The sequence below is a fragment of the Pectinophora gossypiella genome, chromosome 13 (assembly GCF_024362695.1).
Source record: "Pectinophora gossypiella chromosome 13, ilPecGoss1.1, whole genome shotgun sequence".
In the NCBI taxonomy this organism is placed as follows: domain Eukaryota; kingdom Metazoa; phylum Arthropoda; class Insecta; order Lepidoptera; family Gelechiidae; genus Pectinophora; species Pectinophora gossypiella.
In genome coordinates, this window is record NC_065416.1 from 6,659,014 (window position 1) to 6,674,271 (window position 15,258).

Below are 15,258 nucleotides of genomic sequence, written 5' to 3' on the forward strand. Positions count from 1 at the left end.
ACTCGATAAGATACTCCGATTATACTCCTATGCATCATTTTTACCCCCGAGGCATTTTCTGGAAAAACGAAAATTTTGTATGGCGGCCATCTTGTTTTTCCGCCATTTTGTTTTTTTTTCACCGGGGATTGGATTTGACCAAGATTTAAATGGGTTTCGTGAAAACAGAAAAGTTCCAGGTGCGATAGTTTTGCCAGGCCGTAGGGTGTCTCCCTGATGCGGAGCAGATTTTCAAGATCGAGCAGTATTTCCATACTCAACAATACCTTCCGATTATACCCCCATTCACAGTTTTTACCCCCGAGACATTTTTTGAAAAAACATTTTTTTGTATGGCGGCCATCTTGTTTTTCGGCCATTTTGTTTTTTTTTCACCGGCGATAAAATTTGACCAAAATTTAAGTAGGTTTTGTGAAAAAAGAATCATTCCAGGTGCGATAGTTTCGCCAGGCCGTAGGGTGTCTCCCTGATGAGGAGCAGTTTTCCAAGATCTGGAAGTTTTCCCATACTCACCGGAAGATCTTGATTACACCCCCCATACATCATTTTTACCCCCCGAGGCTCCTTCTGGGAGAACAACTCTGTCAGTGAGTGAGTCAGTCAGTCAATCAGTCAGTCAGTCAGTCAGTACATGGGTTTGTAGCTATATATAGTATAATAATAATAATATAATAATAATACCTAAATCCAAATTGATGAGATAAAAATGAGGTAGGTATAATGACAACTTTACTACGAATACTATTTACAAAAACAATCATCGTTACAAATGAGAATCTCAAAGATAATAGATGCAATATTTGCATTAGAAACATAACCGTACCTAGTAATTAGCACGTTTGTAATAGTGAAAACCTGCCTATAGAAATCGGACGCGAAGGTCATTCTACGTATTATCTAACTGGCTATCAAACTGAGTGTTTAGTTATATGTGCGTTATATTACAGCAGATAAATCACTTCTATCTTCACTATAAAATACGACAAATCGTATGAGTTTGTCATACATATTTTATCCTCGGAAGACCCGGTATTCCAGACACAATAGTTAAACAATAGAGATTGGATTTTAAAAGCACTTTGGGCCTTACGACCATATAGGTATCTTTAGGAACCTGTTACCTAATAATGTGGAATATCACCTAAGCAATGAACAACTTACTTACTATACAATACAAAAGTGCATTGCTCCATACACAAAACTTTTCTAATCTTAGTAAAATGTAAAGTGGGGACGTGTAATGGCAGAAAACAGTCTAGGATTGCGGAAGAGGGTTGCGTCCCTCTTGCCATTTGCCAAAAGGGGGCAGGGGCCCTCTATCTTTAACACAGTACGAACCTCGATCCCTCCTTGAAATAATCGCCATCGATTGAGATTTCGGTGGGATTATGCCGCAATGTTGAATAGTTATGCTACACGCCATGTTATCAAGACAGCGAGAAGACCGAGCATAATATGGGATGTGTACAATCAGAGAATCTAAACATAGTACAAACTAAACTCGTCGGACATTAGCTTCAAGTCATCTCGACAGTTGCTGAATTCATTTTTAGGGTTCTTTATGTGTTTTTCTATCGCGTATTGTATTAAATTTCATAGACGACTATCCTTATGGTTGGCTTATAAGAATCTAAATGTGCATCAAAACGAAAATAAACTCGGTATGCGGAACAGAGAAAAATATATATCACTCTCATGCGTCATTTAACATGTCTTCATTGCAGATAGAATAGGAATCGTTTAGTAGAAGTAATAAGCTTCTTTTTTATATTAAATTATTAAAGCTAGTGATTAGAGTCAACATGTTTTCCGCATAGCTGTTATGTTAGTTCTTATCTCCCAAGCTTGCCCTCAACGATCCTATCGTTGTTGAGTTCGCGTGGCGACTGCCGACTCGTCACTCGCAGGAAGATTCCTACTTGTAACGGTCTAGACGAAAATAGCTATCATTCTCTTATTATTTTGTTCTAAAATAGATCTGCTTCACGAACACAAACCGCATCACATAAATGTATCGATCGAGATGTCTCGTTTGTATCGTACCTATCTACTGCAGTTTCATCGAGCGTGTTGTACCAATTAGAACAAAATAATCTACTCTCCTACTGGTATTTGATACTCTCTATGGTTGTACATTTTAAATCCCACCACAACTTGTCATTATTATGGTCTATAATTATTATAGAAAAGGAAGGTAACAAACAGTGGATTCGCTGACAAAAGTTAGTTTACTATACAGCAGCATCTAATTACTCTGTATGGTAGGTTTAATAATTCATAATGTCTCCCAGGCTGAATATCTTGGCTCCTATGACCGGCGACAATTACAAACGATACCTTAACATATGAGCCACATATGTAGGTACAAACCGTGACAAAAAGGTGACTTGAATACGACGCGGGGGTTCGCGTTCGAAAAAAAAAACAGTTTTTTACATATATATTGTCACCATATTAATTTAGAAGTTGCCCATTATTCATCAGTCACTGTTAGTTTTTTTGTCGCCGATTTTATAAATTTGAATTTGGGGATGGGATGAATATTGAAATGGAACAATACTATTAATTTGAAATTCAAAAAGTCAAGTCTATATTAGTATGTTAGTAAAAAACAGAAAAGATTGATCAACAAAAACCTAAATGAATTGAATAATAAATAGCTGATAGCTACTTTAGGTAGGTATCTAATTAATTATATTAATACCAAAATCTGTGTTTCCATCAAACTAAAATAATTCTTATCATGATAAAATATGAAATATCTTATCATGGCTTCATTCTAAGATAAACTGACACACCTAGATAAACATCTTTTTACACAGAAATTAGGTACCTACCTATCCAGAAATGAAAAATTTGCTTAAAGTATAATAAAATTAAGGTCCAAACCAACAAAATTATAATTATTATTCTACGCAATAATGGTAACAATATTTACACCTAAGTAGTGATAATAAATTACCCAAAATTAAAGTAGGATGTGTAAATAATATTTTAAGAAATTTAAGATTAGCATTAGAAATTATTAAAATTCCTGTACCTATATAATACCTACGTACATAACTTTATATTAAGCCCATACAATGATTTTTATCTGTCTATCTATATTATAATTTTAGGATATATTCAATGTGCATTATTAAGAGTATTGTTTGCTCCATATAATAGTCAAGAATATGTGATAACCCTTACACTTATAGTACAATTGAGGTCAATAACTGACTTGTACTAAATTATCTTTTCTTGTGAGGCATCAACACAGACCTTTAATACCTATATTACTACCAGATGATATATTTTTTATAACAAATGGTTATTCATTTAAATGTGTGTTAAGTTTGTAGGTACCATATAGTCATTATTGCATCAAAAAGAAATATGTATGTAGTAATAAATGTATCACTTAAAATAATGTTTAATTATAAAATGTGGATAGTAAAGTTTTAATAGGAGTGTAGTAGGTAGATAATTAAACAATTACTTATACCCTTTTAAATTAGGTGGGTTCCATGCTAGTCATTTTTTAATTGAACTCAAATTGAGGGTTGCCTGTATTCATTTAATTTCATTAAATGCAATTCATTTAATCTACATACATACATACATAAACTCACGCCCGTAATCCCTAATGGGGTGGGCAGAGCCACAAGTAATCAAAGACAACTTGCAGCCACTGTTGATACGAAACACTGTTGTTCATTTAATCTAGGTACCTCATAAATAAGCAGTGAATAGTCTTGTTAAATTAAATTGACATAGACTACAGAATTACTTTTTTTACTCTAATAAAAAATAACTAAATGCCCATTCAAATATTATAAATAAAGACAATTGCCCATTCAGCTTTTGGTCTAAACAAATACATTTTATTCTATGAATAATTTATGTTTAAAGTTGGAGGTCAACACTCAATATTAAGGCACATGGCTGAGGCAGAACTTGCCGTGGCCAGCTAAACTGCCTGACTGAAGATACTATTTTCATGGGACATTCTAATGCCTGCACATTATAATACGCTCTATGCACATTGGATAACATTAACTTAGTACCTATCTAATTGTGTATCAGCTAAATACATAGGGATACATGTAAGATTTATGAGATGTTGTGTAATAATTTACACAACTTGTTATTGCCAGTAATCAGTACCTCCTCTCTGGCATTGATTAGAAACATCACGGCACAATGCAAAGGGAGATAATCTTATAAGATCAATTAAAGTTCACTTAAATATGTAACTGATAACTGGTGCACATGGCATGCATGAAAAATGATCGGTCACATGATACCATGCCAGCGATAGTCACATGACCCGCGTGCATTTGCTGCAGGAATATGAAGTAAAAAATAATTTGGCTTCGAAAACCGTACCCAATGTTACATAACTGAGGGCATTACCATTCTTTCGACTTACCTTTGTTAACATTATCGCTGCCACTGTTAACGTTCACATTGCTTGTGGCGGGGCATTTTTTCACTTTCTGGGAAGCATTTTTTGGAGAGTTATCATTCACTTCACTACCGAGAGCCATCACAACACGAGGAATCAATCCGGCACCGATAGACCGCTACGAGCACGGTTCCACACTCAGCTGAAACAGCACATGCGGTACAAATAAGGTTCAATTTTGACTGACAGAGTACGAAGTGCCTTCGTAATCCGTCTAGATTCTAATTCGACCAAATTCACACTGAAAGTGGAACATTCTACAACCAACTAAAAACTACTGCATAATAACAAAGTAATATGACTCAAAAAAGTTTACAATTAATTGTTACTATCGTTTAACGAAACATACATTGAATGTGTCTATGGGCTTCTGATGAGAATAAGTCGTAGTAACCAGTAAATGTACACTAAAGGTAAAACTTATCGAATTGAACTTGCAAAGTGACACCTAGCGGAAGCAAATGAAATCTTTTAAATCAATGACGTGATTTTCGACGCATTCAAGATAACAGAAAAAACTTCAAGGGAATAGCAAATAAAGGTCATCCATAGACAATAAGTCTTTTTAATTTTCTTCATCACAATATCGATATTTAAGATTACATCACTATATCTGTCAAAAAAACTGTCATTCGGACATAAACAAGCGACAATTTGGAAATAATTAATATAAAATATTCTCAATTTAATAACTTTGTAAGATATTAAAGCCAAATACATACAATGGCGTCAGAACAATATACAAAGGTAACAAAATCAGTAACTGCTTTTGTATTTATTTAATAAAACATAACTGGCGGGCGGGAGAGATATTGTTCGAATTTCCAATTTAAATTTTGTGTTATTTTTCATCTGTTTTGTATTAAAAGTTTGGAAAACATTGTGTCTTTGGGTGCTCAAAGATATTGCGTTTTATAGAAAATGCTGGACGGGTGGTATTGTCGCTCTATAGCCAACATGCAGGCGAATGAAGCGGCGGCGGCTGCAGCTGCGGCTGCTACAAGCGGGAGTGCGAATCCTAACCCTCCGCCGGAACCTCAGCGTCCTCGTGAGATTAAGAAAGATTATTCGAGCGAAGAGAGCAGCGAACCCGAACCTGAACCCAACTACCGGGCGCAATATCTTGCCTTAAAGAAGAAACTCAAATACCTCATATACGTACGTAACGAACCTATAACATAAATATAATATAGTTTCTGATAGGTGGCACTTTTATTTTAACAATAAATACTACACAGGCTTTACAAGTAAAACCCCATATTATATATTTTTTATTTGGTTATATAGTTTATCACCAGAAACTTCCTACAAATATGAATGTTTCAGGAAAACGAATGCTTCCAAGATGCACTTAGATCTAGTCAAAAGAGATTACTGAAGGTGTCTAGAGATCGGAGCTTCCTCCTAGACCGGCTCTTACAGTATGAGAAGGGAGAAAGTACAACTTCTGAAAGCGAAGACACAGAGTCTTCTGATGATACTGATTATCAACGACCTGATACTAAACGGTAAGCTCTTCTGTTGTTTAGGTGTATGATATCATATTCATGTCATGTAAATATAAAATAACAGGCGTGTATGTCTCTTGGCTGGCCAGGCGCCACGTGGACAGGAAGCAAAGCGTAGGTACCATAAACTTATGTTATGAATGTTTGTATCATAATCCTTTGCAATTAATGTTAATGATCTTTCCACCAGATCAGCTTTGTTGTCCTTTATCTCAAAGTGTAGAAATCACATTTTCAGTCTACAACTTTTATGCAAGCATTGTTTATTTAGTATTTGGTGTTATTATTATTTTTCTATTAGAGTGTGATATTTAAGTGTATTTACTTCTTCAGCAAGAAACTGGAGAGTGGTACCTCCCACCAGAACATGTCTACGCCATCATCAGTGAACAAAGGGCCTGGGGCTGTCAAGAGGAAAAGAGCAGTGGTCCCCAAGAAACAGCCCAACATCAGCCATCCGGGCAATGAGAGAATACTGGTATAACATTATACTTTCATTTTGTATACTTGCCAACAATGGTAAGTAAATATAGCTATTGTGTTCCTCCCACCACTGGGCTCACAGCTTTGTTTTTATTACTAAAATAAGACTAAGGTATATTATTATCTTACTCTTTTACCTACACTTTCATGCATCACACATTTATAACCAATCTTCTATATGGGTAACTTTCTTGGAACCTAATTTATAGTAGCTAAAAATTATCAATTTGAGCAGTGAAGAAATAGGTAAATAATATGGATATATTTGGGTTGTATAAATGAATATAAGGAGCGGGAAAAATAAAACGGCGTCGTTCTTGCTACTCCATTTTTGTTTCTATTGTTTTTCTTTTGTTTTATGATAAAATATGTGGCCAGCTAGCTAAATTGTTACATCCCGTTTTCGCTAGATGGCGCTTGTCTGTGACAAGCAGAAGGTCTCCGTTATGCTTTAATTAAATAATTTAATATTTCAAGTAATAGATTAACTAAGTATATTTGATTTGATTAACTTGTAAGTTAACCATAAGATAAAACAATAAAGAAATTATAAATAATGCTTTCTTCTTTCAGCTTTATGTTAGTATCATCTACATCTCTCTATATTATTGTATTCATAAACCTATTCTTCTGCTAAATTAAAACTCTCAACCCGAGCAGCACGCGAGCGCGGGTATGGCGAAGGCGTCGCCGGGGCTAGGCCTGGGGCTCGGGCTGCCGGCGCACGACGGGCACATGACGCCCGAGGAGGTGGAGCGGCACCTGCAGTCGCGGCATTCCTACCTCGAGCTGCTGCCCGAGCGCGCTCCGCCCACCGTGCCCACTGAGATGTTCAGCAACGACCCCTCCCTCGACAGGTTAGTGGTATAGATACACTTCTATATTACTTGAAACTTTTTTTGACGTGAGTTATTGTAGATTTATTTGCCTAAAACGGCATTAATTAATTGGCCGGATAAATGAGCGCTATGGGCACTCCAGGTACAAAATTTAAGACAACAGGCCTGAGGGTTTCCAGATGGAAGCGAACCTCGGCTCAAGGCGTCGTCGTCTGAGAGGATTATATTTGAAACAATGTGTCAACCCTAGTGGGCTAACAGCGATAAGCGCTTAATCGGCCGCCTTTACGTGAAGGGCCGGTACTTAAAACTACAGTGGGTATCTATATTCCATTAAAAATTGCTTGACTAGAATCTCAGCACAGACAGGAAAGTATTATACAACCTAGTCTAGTGCAAAAGAGACATCATATCATAGTATACTGACAGCTGTTATTGGAGATACTTCATTAAATCCCTGTTGAAATTGGTAGACTTATATATATATATATATGTACATATATATGTTTACTGTACAGTGATAGGTCATGTATCATCCCAGTTGAGGTCTACGACGTGCTCTAGTTAAGCAGCAATTTAGTTTCATTATATTACTGAAAATACACGAAACGTAATGTTTACGTAACATTAAAAACCAGCGACCAAAACATAGACTAAAAGAAAAAAAACTGAGAATGTTATCACCCTTATTATCACGCGCACATCGTAGAAGTTTGTTATGGTGAACATAAAAGTACCAACAGTGTTGCTTAGTGGCTATACTTAGTATCAAAGTAGCAACTGTTAGCAACACTGTTTTGTGCAGCCATGATCATGGCACAAAACAGTGTCACGCACGGTGGATTTGAACACCGGAAGTCTTGCAAAAATCCAATTAGAAATATTGTATATCGCCAACTTACGTGAGTTCTAACTGGATATTTCCAAAATTAGGTACCAACTATTCTAGGATATTTTGGTGTTCACTGTAATGATATTGACTTCCGGTTGTCGACGATCTACCCCGCTACGCATATTGGTATTCATTTCGCAATCAATTTCATATTTATATACACAGCATGGGCATAGTCAGGTTTCGATTTACGGTTGGGCAAAAATAAACCTGAATAAGTAATAATTATTGACTTCAGCTACCTACTAGAAATCAAGCATGAGCTAGCCTGCCGGGGTGGGATTGCTGCCCCACCGTGGCTACAACCTCGATACAGAGACCCAGGCCAGAATTCTTATCGGGGTAGGCAGTTGATAAGTGGCGTATCCATAGACGAGTTTCACGCCCGTTTTCCTTATCGAGGTAGGCAGAGATAAGTTATCACCTATGACATTATTTTTGGATGATTTGGGAATGGAAATAATTCATTTATACTATAGTTACACGATTAGTCTGTAATCAATCAGTAATCATTGTAGGTATTGGCGAGTACGAGTTTATGGAACGAAATTAGCTTGTTTTATTTTAAAAAATGTAATGACGTAATGTTTCTTATAAGTGCAAGTCCGACTCATGTTGTGTTCAAAATCAACGCCCTTGTTTTCAATTCAGTAGGAACTCGGGACCCATAATAGGCATAGATTTGTCGTGTCACTTACAAGGCGTCCTAAATTGCGTAATTGCCCACTTGGGGTAGGTACTTGTTTTATTTATCGATATTCCAAGTAGAGACGTTAATATGTTACTAGGCTGTGCGTATGCAGTTAACTAGTATGTGTTTGAAATGTATATTACTTTTGTTTCAGTGAGTCCAATGACGTTTTGGAGAATTCACCGAATGTGGAGGAGTGGTTTGACTAGCGGTTACCTCCCGCCAGATTCAGGCGCCTGCTCCAAATTAGTTAGCATACAGTATTCACCATATAAGGACACTTCGTTAATATACAGTTAATGTACGGATATTATGTTTAAATAGTGAGATTGCAAATAAAAGGCTAAGTTAAATATTATGTATGTATTGGATAAATATTTATTTAGACAATTACAATATGATGTCGAACAGTCGAAGCAAGAACAAACATCTATCTCTATTTCTGCATCACACTCAAACTTCATGCGATATTGTACATTTTTGATAATAATCACACACAATACACGATGTGTACATGTATCAAATAAGCTTGTATAATCTGCTCCGTAACTTTCATAATATACATATAAGATATACCACACTTCAACAAGATGAAATACATGGATGTGAAACAATGTGATATATTATTACTTTTTTTCTTAACAAACCTACCATGCAACGAAAGCTTTAGCATGCTACTGATAAATTTATAACAACATTTTATGTCCAGTACCATAATACTAACTTGCCTAAACCTATGTTCTAATTTCATAGTAGATTATGAAAATAAATCATCTAATGTGTGAGATTCCTAAATTAAACTCAAATAAAACATAAACAATATTTTTCGATTAATCTCTATAATATACATGAGTACATTCAACGTAGTTTCGAAGATTATCATAAGTATAATGTAGTTACACGAGTTCATTACCTTCAGTTTCGCGAAATTAACTAAAGGCAACGTTTACCGTATTAATATGTTGGTTTTTAACGTAATTAGACTGGGCAATATTAGGACTAAGTAACTGGATATTTATTATCCTTGGGATTAATAAAATAAAATAAATTTGTCACCTAAGGAATGTATGCGAATATAAAGCAAGATACATATTTTCATAATACAGCGTTGTTTTACGTTCGCAATAGGTATTAAATTTTTATAAGATGAGAATTGGAATTAACCAAGCTATATAATAATAATAAAGAATAAATAAGTTTTGATACTATACTTTAACGATTAACAGGAACATTACACGAAACTTAATAACGCGTTAGTATATAACCATTGCCAGTGCCTAACGTATACACCATAGTCGAATTTACTAACAAATACCGCGACTCGGGAAACTGGTAATTATCTCGTGTCGTTATATACTAGTGTTACTCAAGCGCATGAAAAGTCTGTTTATTCGCAAATAGATAACACCCATTGACACATCATCGTGTGATTACACTCTGTGACATGCAATGCAACTACCTATAACAGTAATATAGAAACGGTCACAAACACTCATTGCTACAGCTGTACAATTTTGAATCTCACATAAACATACTACAAATTTTTATAAGTGAAACTGTTGACCTTTTTGCCTTTACATAATGTTATTAGTGCCGAAGACTGTTGATGATTTTCAACAATTTAAAGATATGTAGTTAGCGAAGATCAACAATATATGGCGACTTAATACACTAACTTTATGTGAAACCCCAGTATTGTAGGTAGTACACAATGTTCTCAAGTTTAGATTGCTGATGTATAAAGATGACTTTCAACAGCCAAATTGATTTACTTTGGTATTATAGTATTTACTAGATTTTATCCATTAGAGAGTTATATTAGACAGAGCTTCAACAATTCTATGAAATTGAAGCTTTTTAAATATTACCATGCCAAAATTTATCAAAATCTATATCATACAAATAAAGCAATATATTTTTGGTATGTTTATACCATACTTCAAATATACATCCTTAAAAACAAAAAGAATAAAGAAAATGTATATAATTATTTTAAAACAAATGACATTCATTTTGCTGCAGTTATTACAAAAAATCTTATTACATATCAGTAGAGGTTTTTATGAAGCAAACATGATTTACAAAATGAATGACCAATCTGAAACACAGAATCTGTAACAGATTATGAAATCAATTTCAAAAACAATTAGGACAATATCTATTTCATACTATCTTCATTGCCACGAAGAATTAGATTTACATTTTGAACTAAAATAATGTATTTATCTGTTAAAAACACCTAACACTAAAATTAGCAATGTATAAGTAAATCAAAATTGTACACAGGAGATTTTCATATTTCATACCGTATCAGTGCAAAGTTCACAAGTGTGTTGTATCATAAAGGTACTCAACTAATTGGCTGCAACTGCAATACAGCATCTCTACTAACAGTGGCTGTGAACTTCTAGGCAACTATTACATCAAATTCATTGTCTCACAATGTTGTTCATATAATGTGGTCATTTCTTAAAAATATTTAGATATTAGAACTGATCAGCTAAAAGATTGCAAACCTCTTGTGAAACACTTTCCTTGCTAGACCTAACAGTAAGTCTAAACATTTGAGCTTGTTTGTTTGGTTCCAATCTCATGAGGCATCCAACTTGTTGAACTCGGGTATGCACAATTCCAGCTAGTACAAAGTTGTCTGGGTTAGGATCAATCCCATCCAACAACTGCATTCCGAATCCTGCTAACTTTGTACGTGTTGCCATTATATCAATTGGTCCTTGCGCTTTAAATATTTTTTGTGCTCTTTGTTGTTCACCTCCCAAATTTTTCCATCTTGCAAAGAAAGACTCCCCATTCATTTCAGTGGGTTCAAAGAACTTATTCAAAGTAAGTGGAAGTTTCATTGTGATTTTCTGGGGAACATTATTGTACACAAAAGATACAGACATGCTAGGAGCATCTGCAAAGTCTTCAATACATTCAGCAGTTAACATTTGCTGAATTTGAGCTCCAGCTTCCAAAACTGGTTCCATTGGTTTCATCTGTACATTAAGTTTGTGCAAATCAGTCCAGTGTAGTTCTGGACGAACATTTTGAATTGGAAATTGTGTCTTATTTCCATAGAATAATCCAATTCTTCCCAGGTTTTGTCTGAATTCGCTTTTGACGCCTATTTGAATTAACTCATTTTCAAACAGGACACCATTATTTTTGAACAAAAATTTCTTGGCATTATTTTGTTGCACTGTGTTTGGACTAATTTTAGGAGTAGTGTAGAGGTCCCCTAGGACATCAAGTAGTCCATTTCCAGTGGATGGAGCAGTAGTGCCAGGAGGAGTGGCTAATCCCAAAAGATCTGCACTGGAATTGTTAGTATTATTAGTAGAATGTACAGCATTAGCAGTTACTGCTGTTGTTGGCTGTGGACTCTTGGACTCTCTTACATCATCTGGTATACGGCCAGGCTTTTTCTTTTTCAACACAGCCAAAATAGAGGATTCTCTTTCTGGGAATGCAGGCATTTCTTCCAAAACAGTTGCCAACACATCAGAACTGGCTACAATGCTCAGCTGAAGATATTCAGATGCTCTTTGTTGGAGCTCCACATCAGCAGAGCGTAAATTAGAATCAGCACGAAATACTTCTTGAACACGATTTTTTATCTCAGGGAATAAATTCACCAGTTTAATGTATGTGGATAACAACAAAGCTCTAGTGGCAGCAGAGCACAAATGATACTTGGAATGAAGCAACTCAAACTGAACTTGAGGTGAAGATCGCGTATCTCCAGCAATTAAGTTACCAAATTCGCCAAGAATATATCCTCCAACTTTAACCATATTTTCATGGCATGTAGGAGCTTGTAAGGCCTCAAACACTGTCTTAGCAGCATAGCCTTGGACTTCTTCTCTGTTGATTACAATCTGTATAACTCTGTACCACACTTCTTCAGACACATAGTCTCCTGCAATTCTAATGAGATTGAGTATGACATCCACATACCAAGTAAAATCTGTTGCATATTTTTCAGCTAGTATGGCAACTTTCAACACCATTTCTTCTCTGATAGAATAATCAGCAGTTTCCAAATAAGCCAACATCTCTTGAACAATTTCTTCAGCATTAGTTTTGTCACACATAGCATACAACAAATCCACAGCTTGTTGTCTGACTGATACATCTTTTTCCATTTTCATGGATAGTATGACCACCTCTTGGTGCTTTTTGACAGCTTCATGTGAAAACTCTGAAGTAGCAAGATGGCACATGGATTCAAGAGCTAAGTAGCGTAGATTTGTCTCCCTGTTGCTTAGGAACTGACCTAACTGGTTGCATGCACGAACCAGTAAGTTAGGTTCACTATCATTGTGAATGATTAAACTTATTGCTTCAAACAAAACAGCATTTTTAGCATTAGAGTGCTGAACTTTCTTTGACTTGGGAGGTTCTTGGGCTTTGTTAAAGATTGTTTCCAAACATTCAGAAAGACGCCCTCTAACACCAGGTTCCTCAGAGGGTGGAGTATAGTTCTGCAGCAAACGTAATAATTTTACTGAAAGCCATGGTGCTGGCACAAAATAGTATGTGTAATCTTGCAGGTCAGTATAACTAGCAGTCACAATCCTGCTCAATCGTGCAACAGCAAGTGTCACACATCCCTTATATTCCTCAGGGTTCTTCTTTACCAAAGCATCAATAAGTGAGGTGGCAGCAGTCACTACACCCATATGAGGGTCATTGAGAAGATGAATAATTCTTGATGTCCACTCACCTCCAGGGATGATTTCTGGGGACTTACGGAACAATCTCAGTAGACACAGAGCAGCTGATTGTTTCACAACATCCATGGTATCTCCAGATACAAGAAGTTTAGGAATCTCTGTTCCAAAGGCTTCTGCCATATCCTTACTGCCAATGTTGGCAATGCACTGCAGAGCAAGGTTTACGTGGATTGGGTTACGTGACTGCAGGTCATTCTTGATGCTCTGGATGATGAGCTTGATAAGGTCACTATTGGTGTTCACCAGCACAGAAATAAACAAGTATCCAATTTGTTTCTCGGAATATTTATTAGAGGACAGCAAGTTGACCGCCTCCATATGACCGAAGTCGATGTCATGGCCCAACAGGAAAATAAACAGGAGCTTACACACATACTTTTTCTTCTGATAGCCATCAAGAGTTTTGTCACCTTTGAACTTGCTTCTTATGTTGGCGAGCTCCTTATTGATTCTTTTAATCTCCGCTTCTTTACTTTTACAGTTTCTTATGTCTGATATGAAGACTGCGAGTCCTCGCATTCCATCTCCCCTGACGGCAGGCATATTGCCAAGTGACTTGTCGAACACCAGTTTTATGCCTTTTCTTTACACTTTCAAACAAAAACCACTTCCAGGGTATTTAATACTACCTGGGACGACGGAACGTTAGTAAATCAACTTCCAATTGCAGTAAATCAATTAGCGGCCGTCATCAAAACTATTGGAGGATGAGCTTTCTTCTACAACGCCTTCCCTTGCCCATAAATCTATGAAATTGAAACGTCAGATGGACTATTGAACTCGTTGTTTATGGATCAATATCGAACGAATGCAAAGTTGACAAAACAAAAGACCTTTATTTATTCATATAAAATTATTTCATATATAGATCAATATTTATTGTAAAATTTGTATATATTATTATAAAATTTGATAAAATTACATTACTTATCAGGAAACACGTTTTAACTTTAACTTTTTTTCTCGTAATACAGCGCTTCGCGATCTATTTCTATGACTATCAATGGCCACACCAAAAACATGACCAATCAGAAATTTCTTCGTCATATGTAACCAATGAGGGCTCTAGATGGTGACATTTGAAAAACCAATGTTACTATTGAAAATAAATAAAATTAGATTTTGAAATGTTTCGTTTATCGCTATCCGCCGTCGCACACGGGGATGCTAAAAATTAACTAACTCAAACTCAAATTAATATTTTTTTCGTCAATTCACCGCTCTTACCTTTTGAATACAAGCTCGCACACGACGCTATTAGTTAAAAAAGCGTTACTAACTATTCACTCGCGACGCGACTAGCGGGCACAATGCTGTAATAAAATATATACATAAGTACAACAAAATAAAAAATCGGTTCCGAGGAAACTTTGGCTTTGCCGTTAAATAACTATTGTGTCCATACATCGATATAAGTCGCAATGATGGACTTTCCAGACTACGTACTCCGAAAAAAATATAGATGGCGCTGTACAGATTTCGAAGGCAACACTGAACAGCGCCATAATATATAGTCTACTTGAGGAATGTAGCCTGGAAAATCTCCCATTAGTTTACGAACTGCAAATAAGTTTTTTTTTGTGATAGAACAATACGTTTTTTAGATTTTTCCTTCAATTTTATTATTATTATTATATAATATTATATTTTACAGCTTCA

General features: G+C 35.7%; 3 protein-coding genes across 3 annotated transcripts in view; 1 reads left to right on the top strand and 2 right to left on the bottom strand.

Annotated features, from left to right (window-relative positions):
• The window catches only part of LOC126372215 (clustered mitochondria protein homolog), a 53,506-nt gene extending 48,807 nt beyond the window's left edge, over nucleotides 1–4,699 (bottom strand). The window contains exon 1 of the mRNA XM_050017872.1: nucleotides 4,415–4,699. Coding sequence (XP_049873829.1) covers nucleotides 4,415–4,532 — 118 coding nt within the window. The 5' untranslated portion in view covers nucleotides 4,533–4,699. The remainder of the gene's footprint in view (nucleotides 1–4,414) is intronic.
• A 353-nt stretch (nucleotides 4,700–5,052) lies between these two features.
• On the top strand, nucleotides 5,053–9,477 carry LOC126372247 (uncharacterized). Its single transcript, XM_050017932.1, has 6 exons — nucleotides 5,053–5,197; nucleotides 5,369–5,608; nucleotides 5,777–5,958; nucleotides 6,292–6,436; nucleotides 7,102–7,298; nucleotides 9,018–9,477. Exons 1-6 carry the CDS (start codon nucleotides 5,174–5,176, stop codon nucleotides 9,070–9,072), a joined length of 843 nt encoding a protein of 280 aa, XP_049873889.1. The 5' UTR covers nucleotides 5,053–5,173; the 3' UTR covers nucleotides 9,073–9,477.
• On the bottom strand, nucleotides 9,212–14,374 carry LOC126372220 (AP-2 complex subunit alpha). Its single transcript, XM_050017883.1, has one exon. It carries the CDS (start codon nucleotides 14,140–14,142, stop codon nucleotides 11,350–11,352), a length of 2,793 nt encoding a protein of 930 aa, XP_049873840.1. The 5' UTR covers nucleotides 14,143–14,374; the 3' UTR covers nucleotides 9,212–11,349.
• Nucleotides 14,375–15,258: the final 884 nt, after the last annotated feature.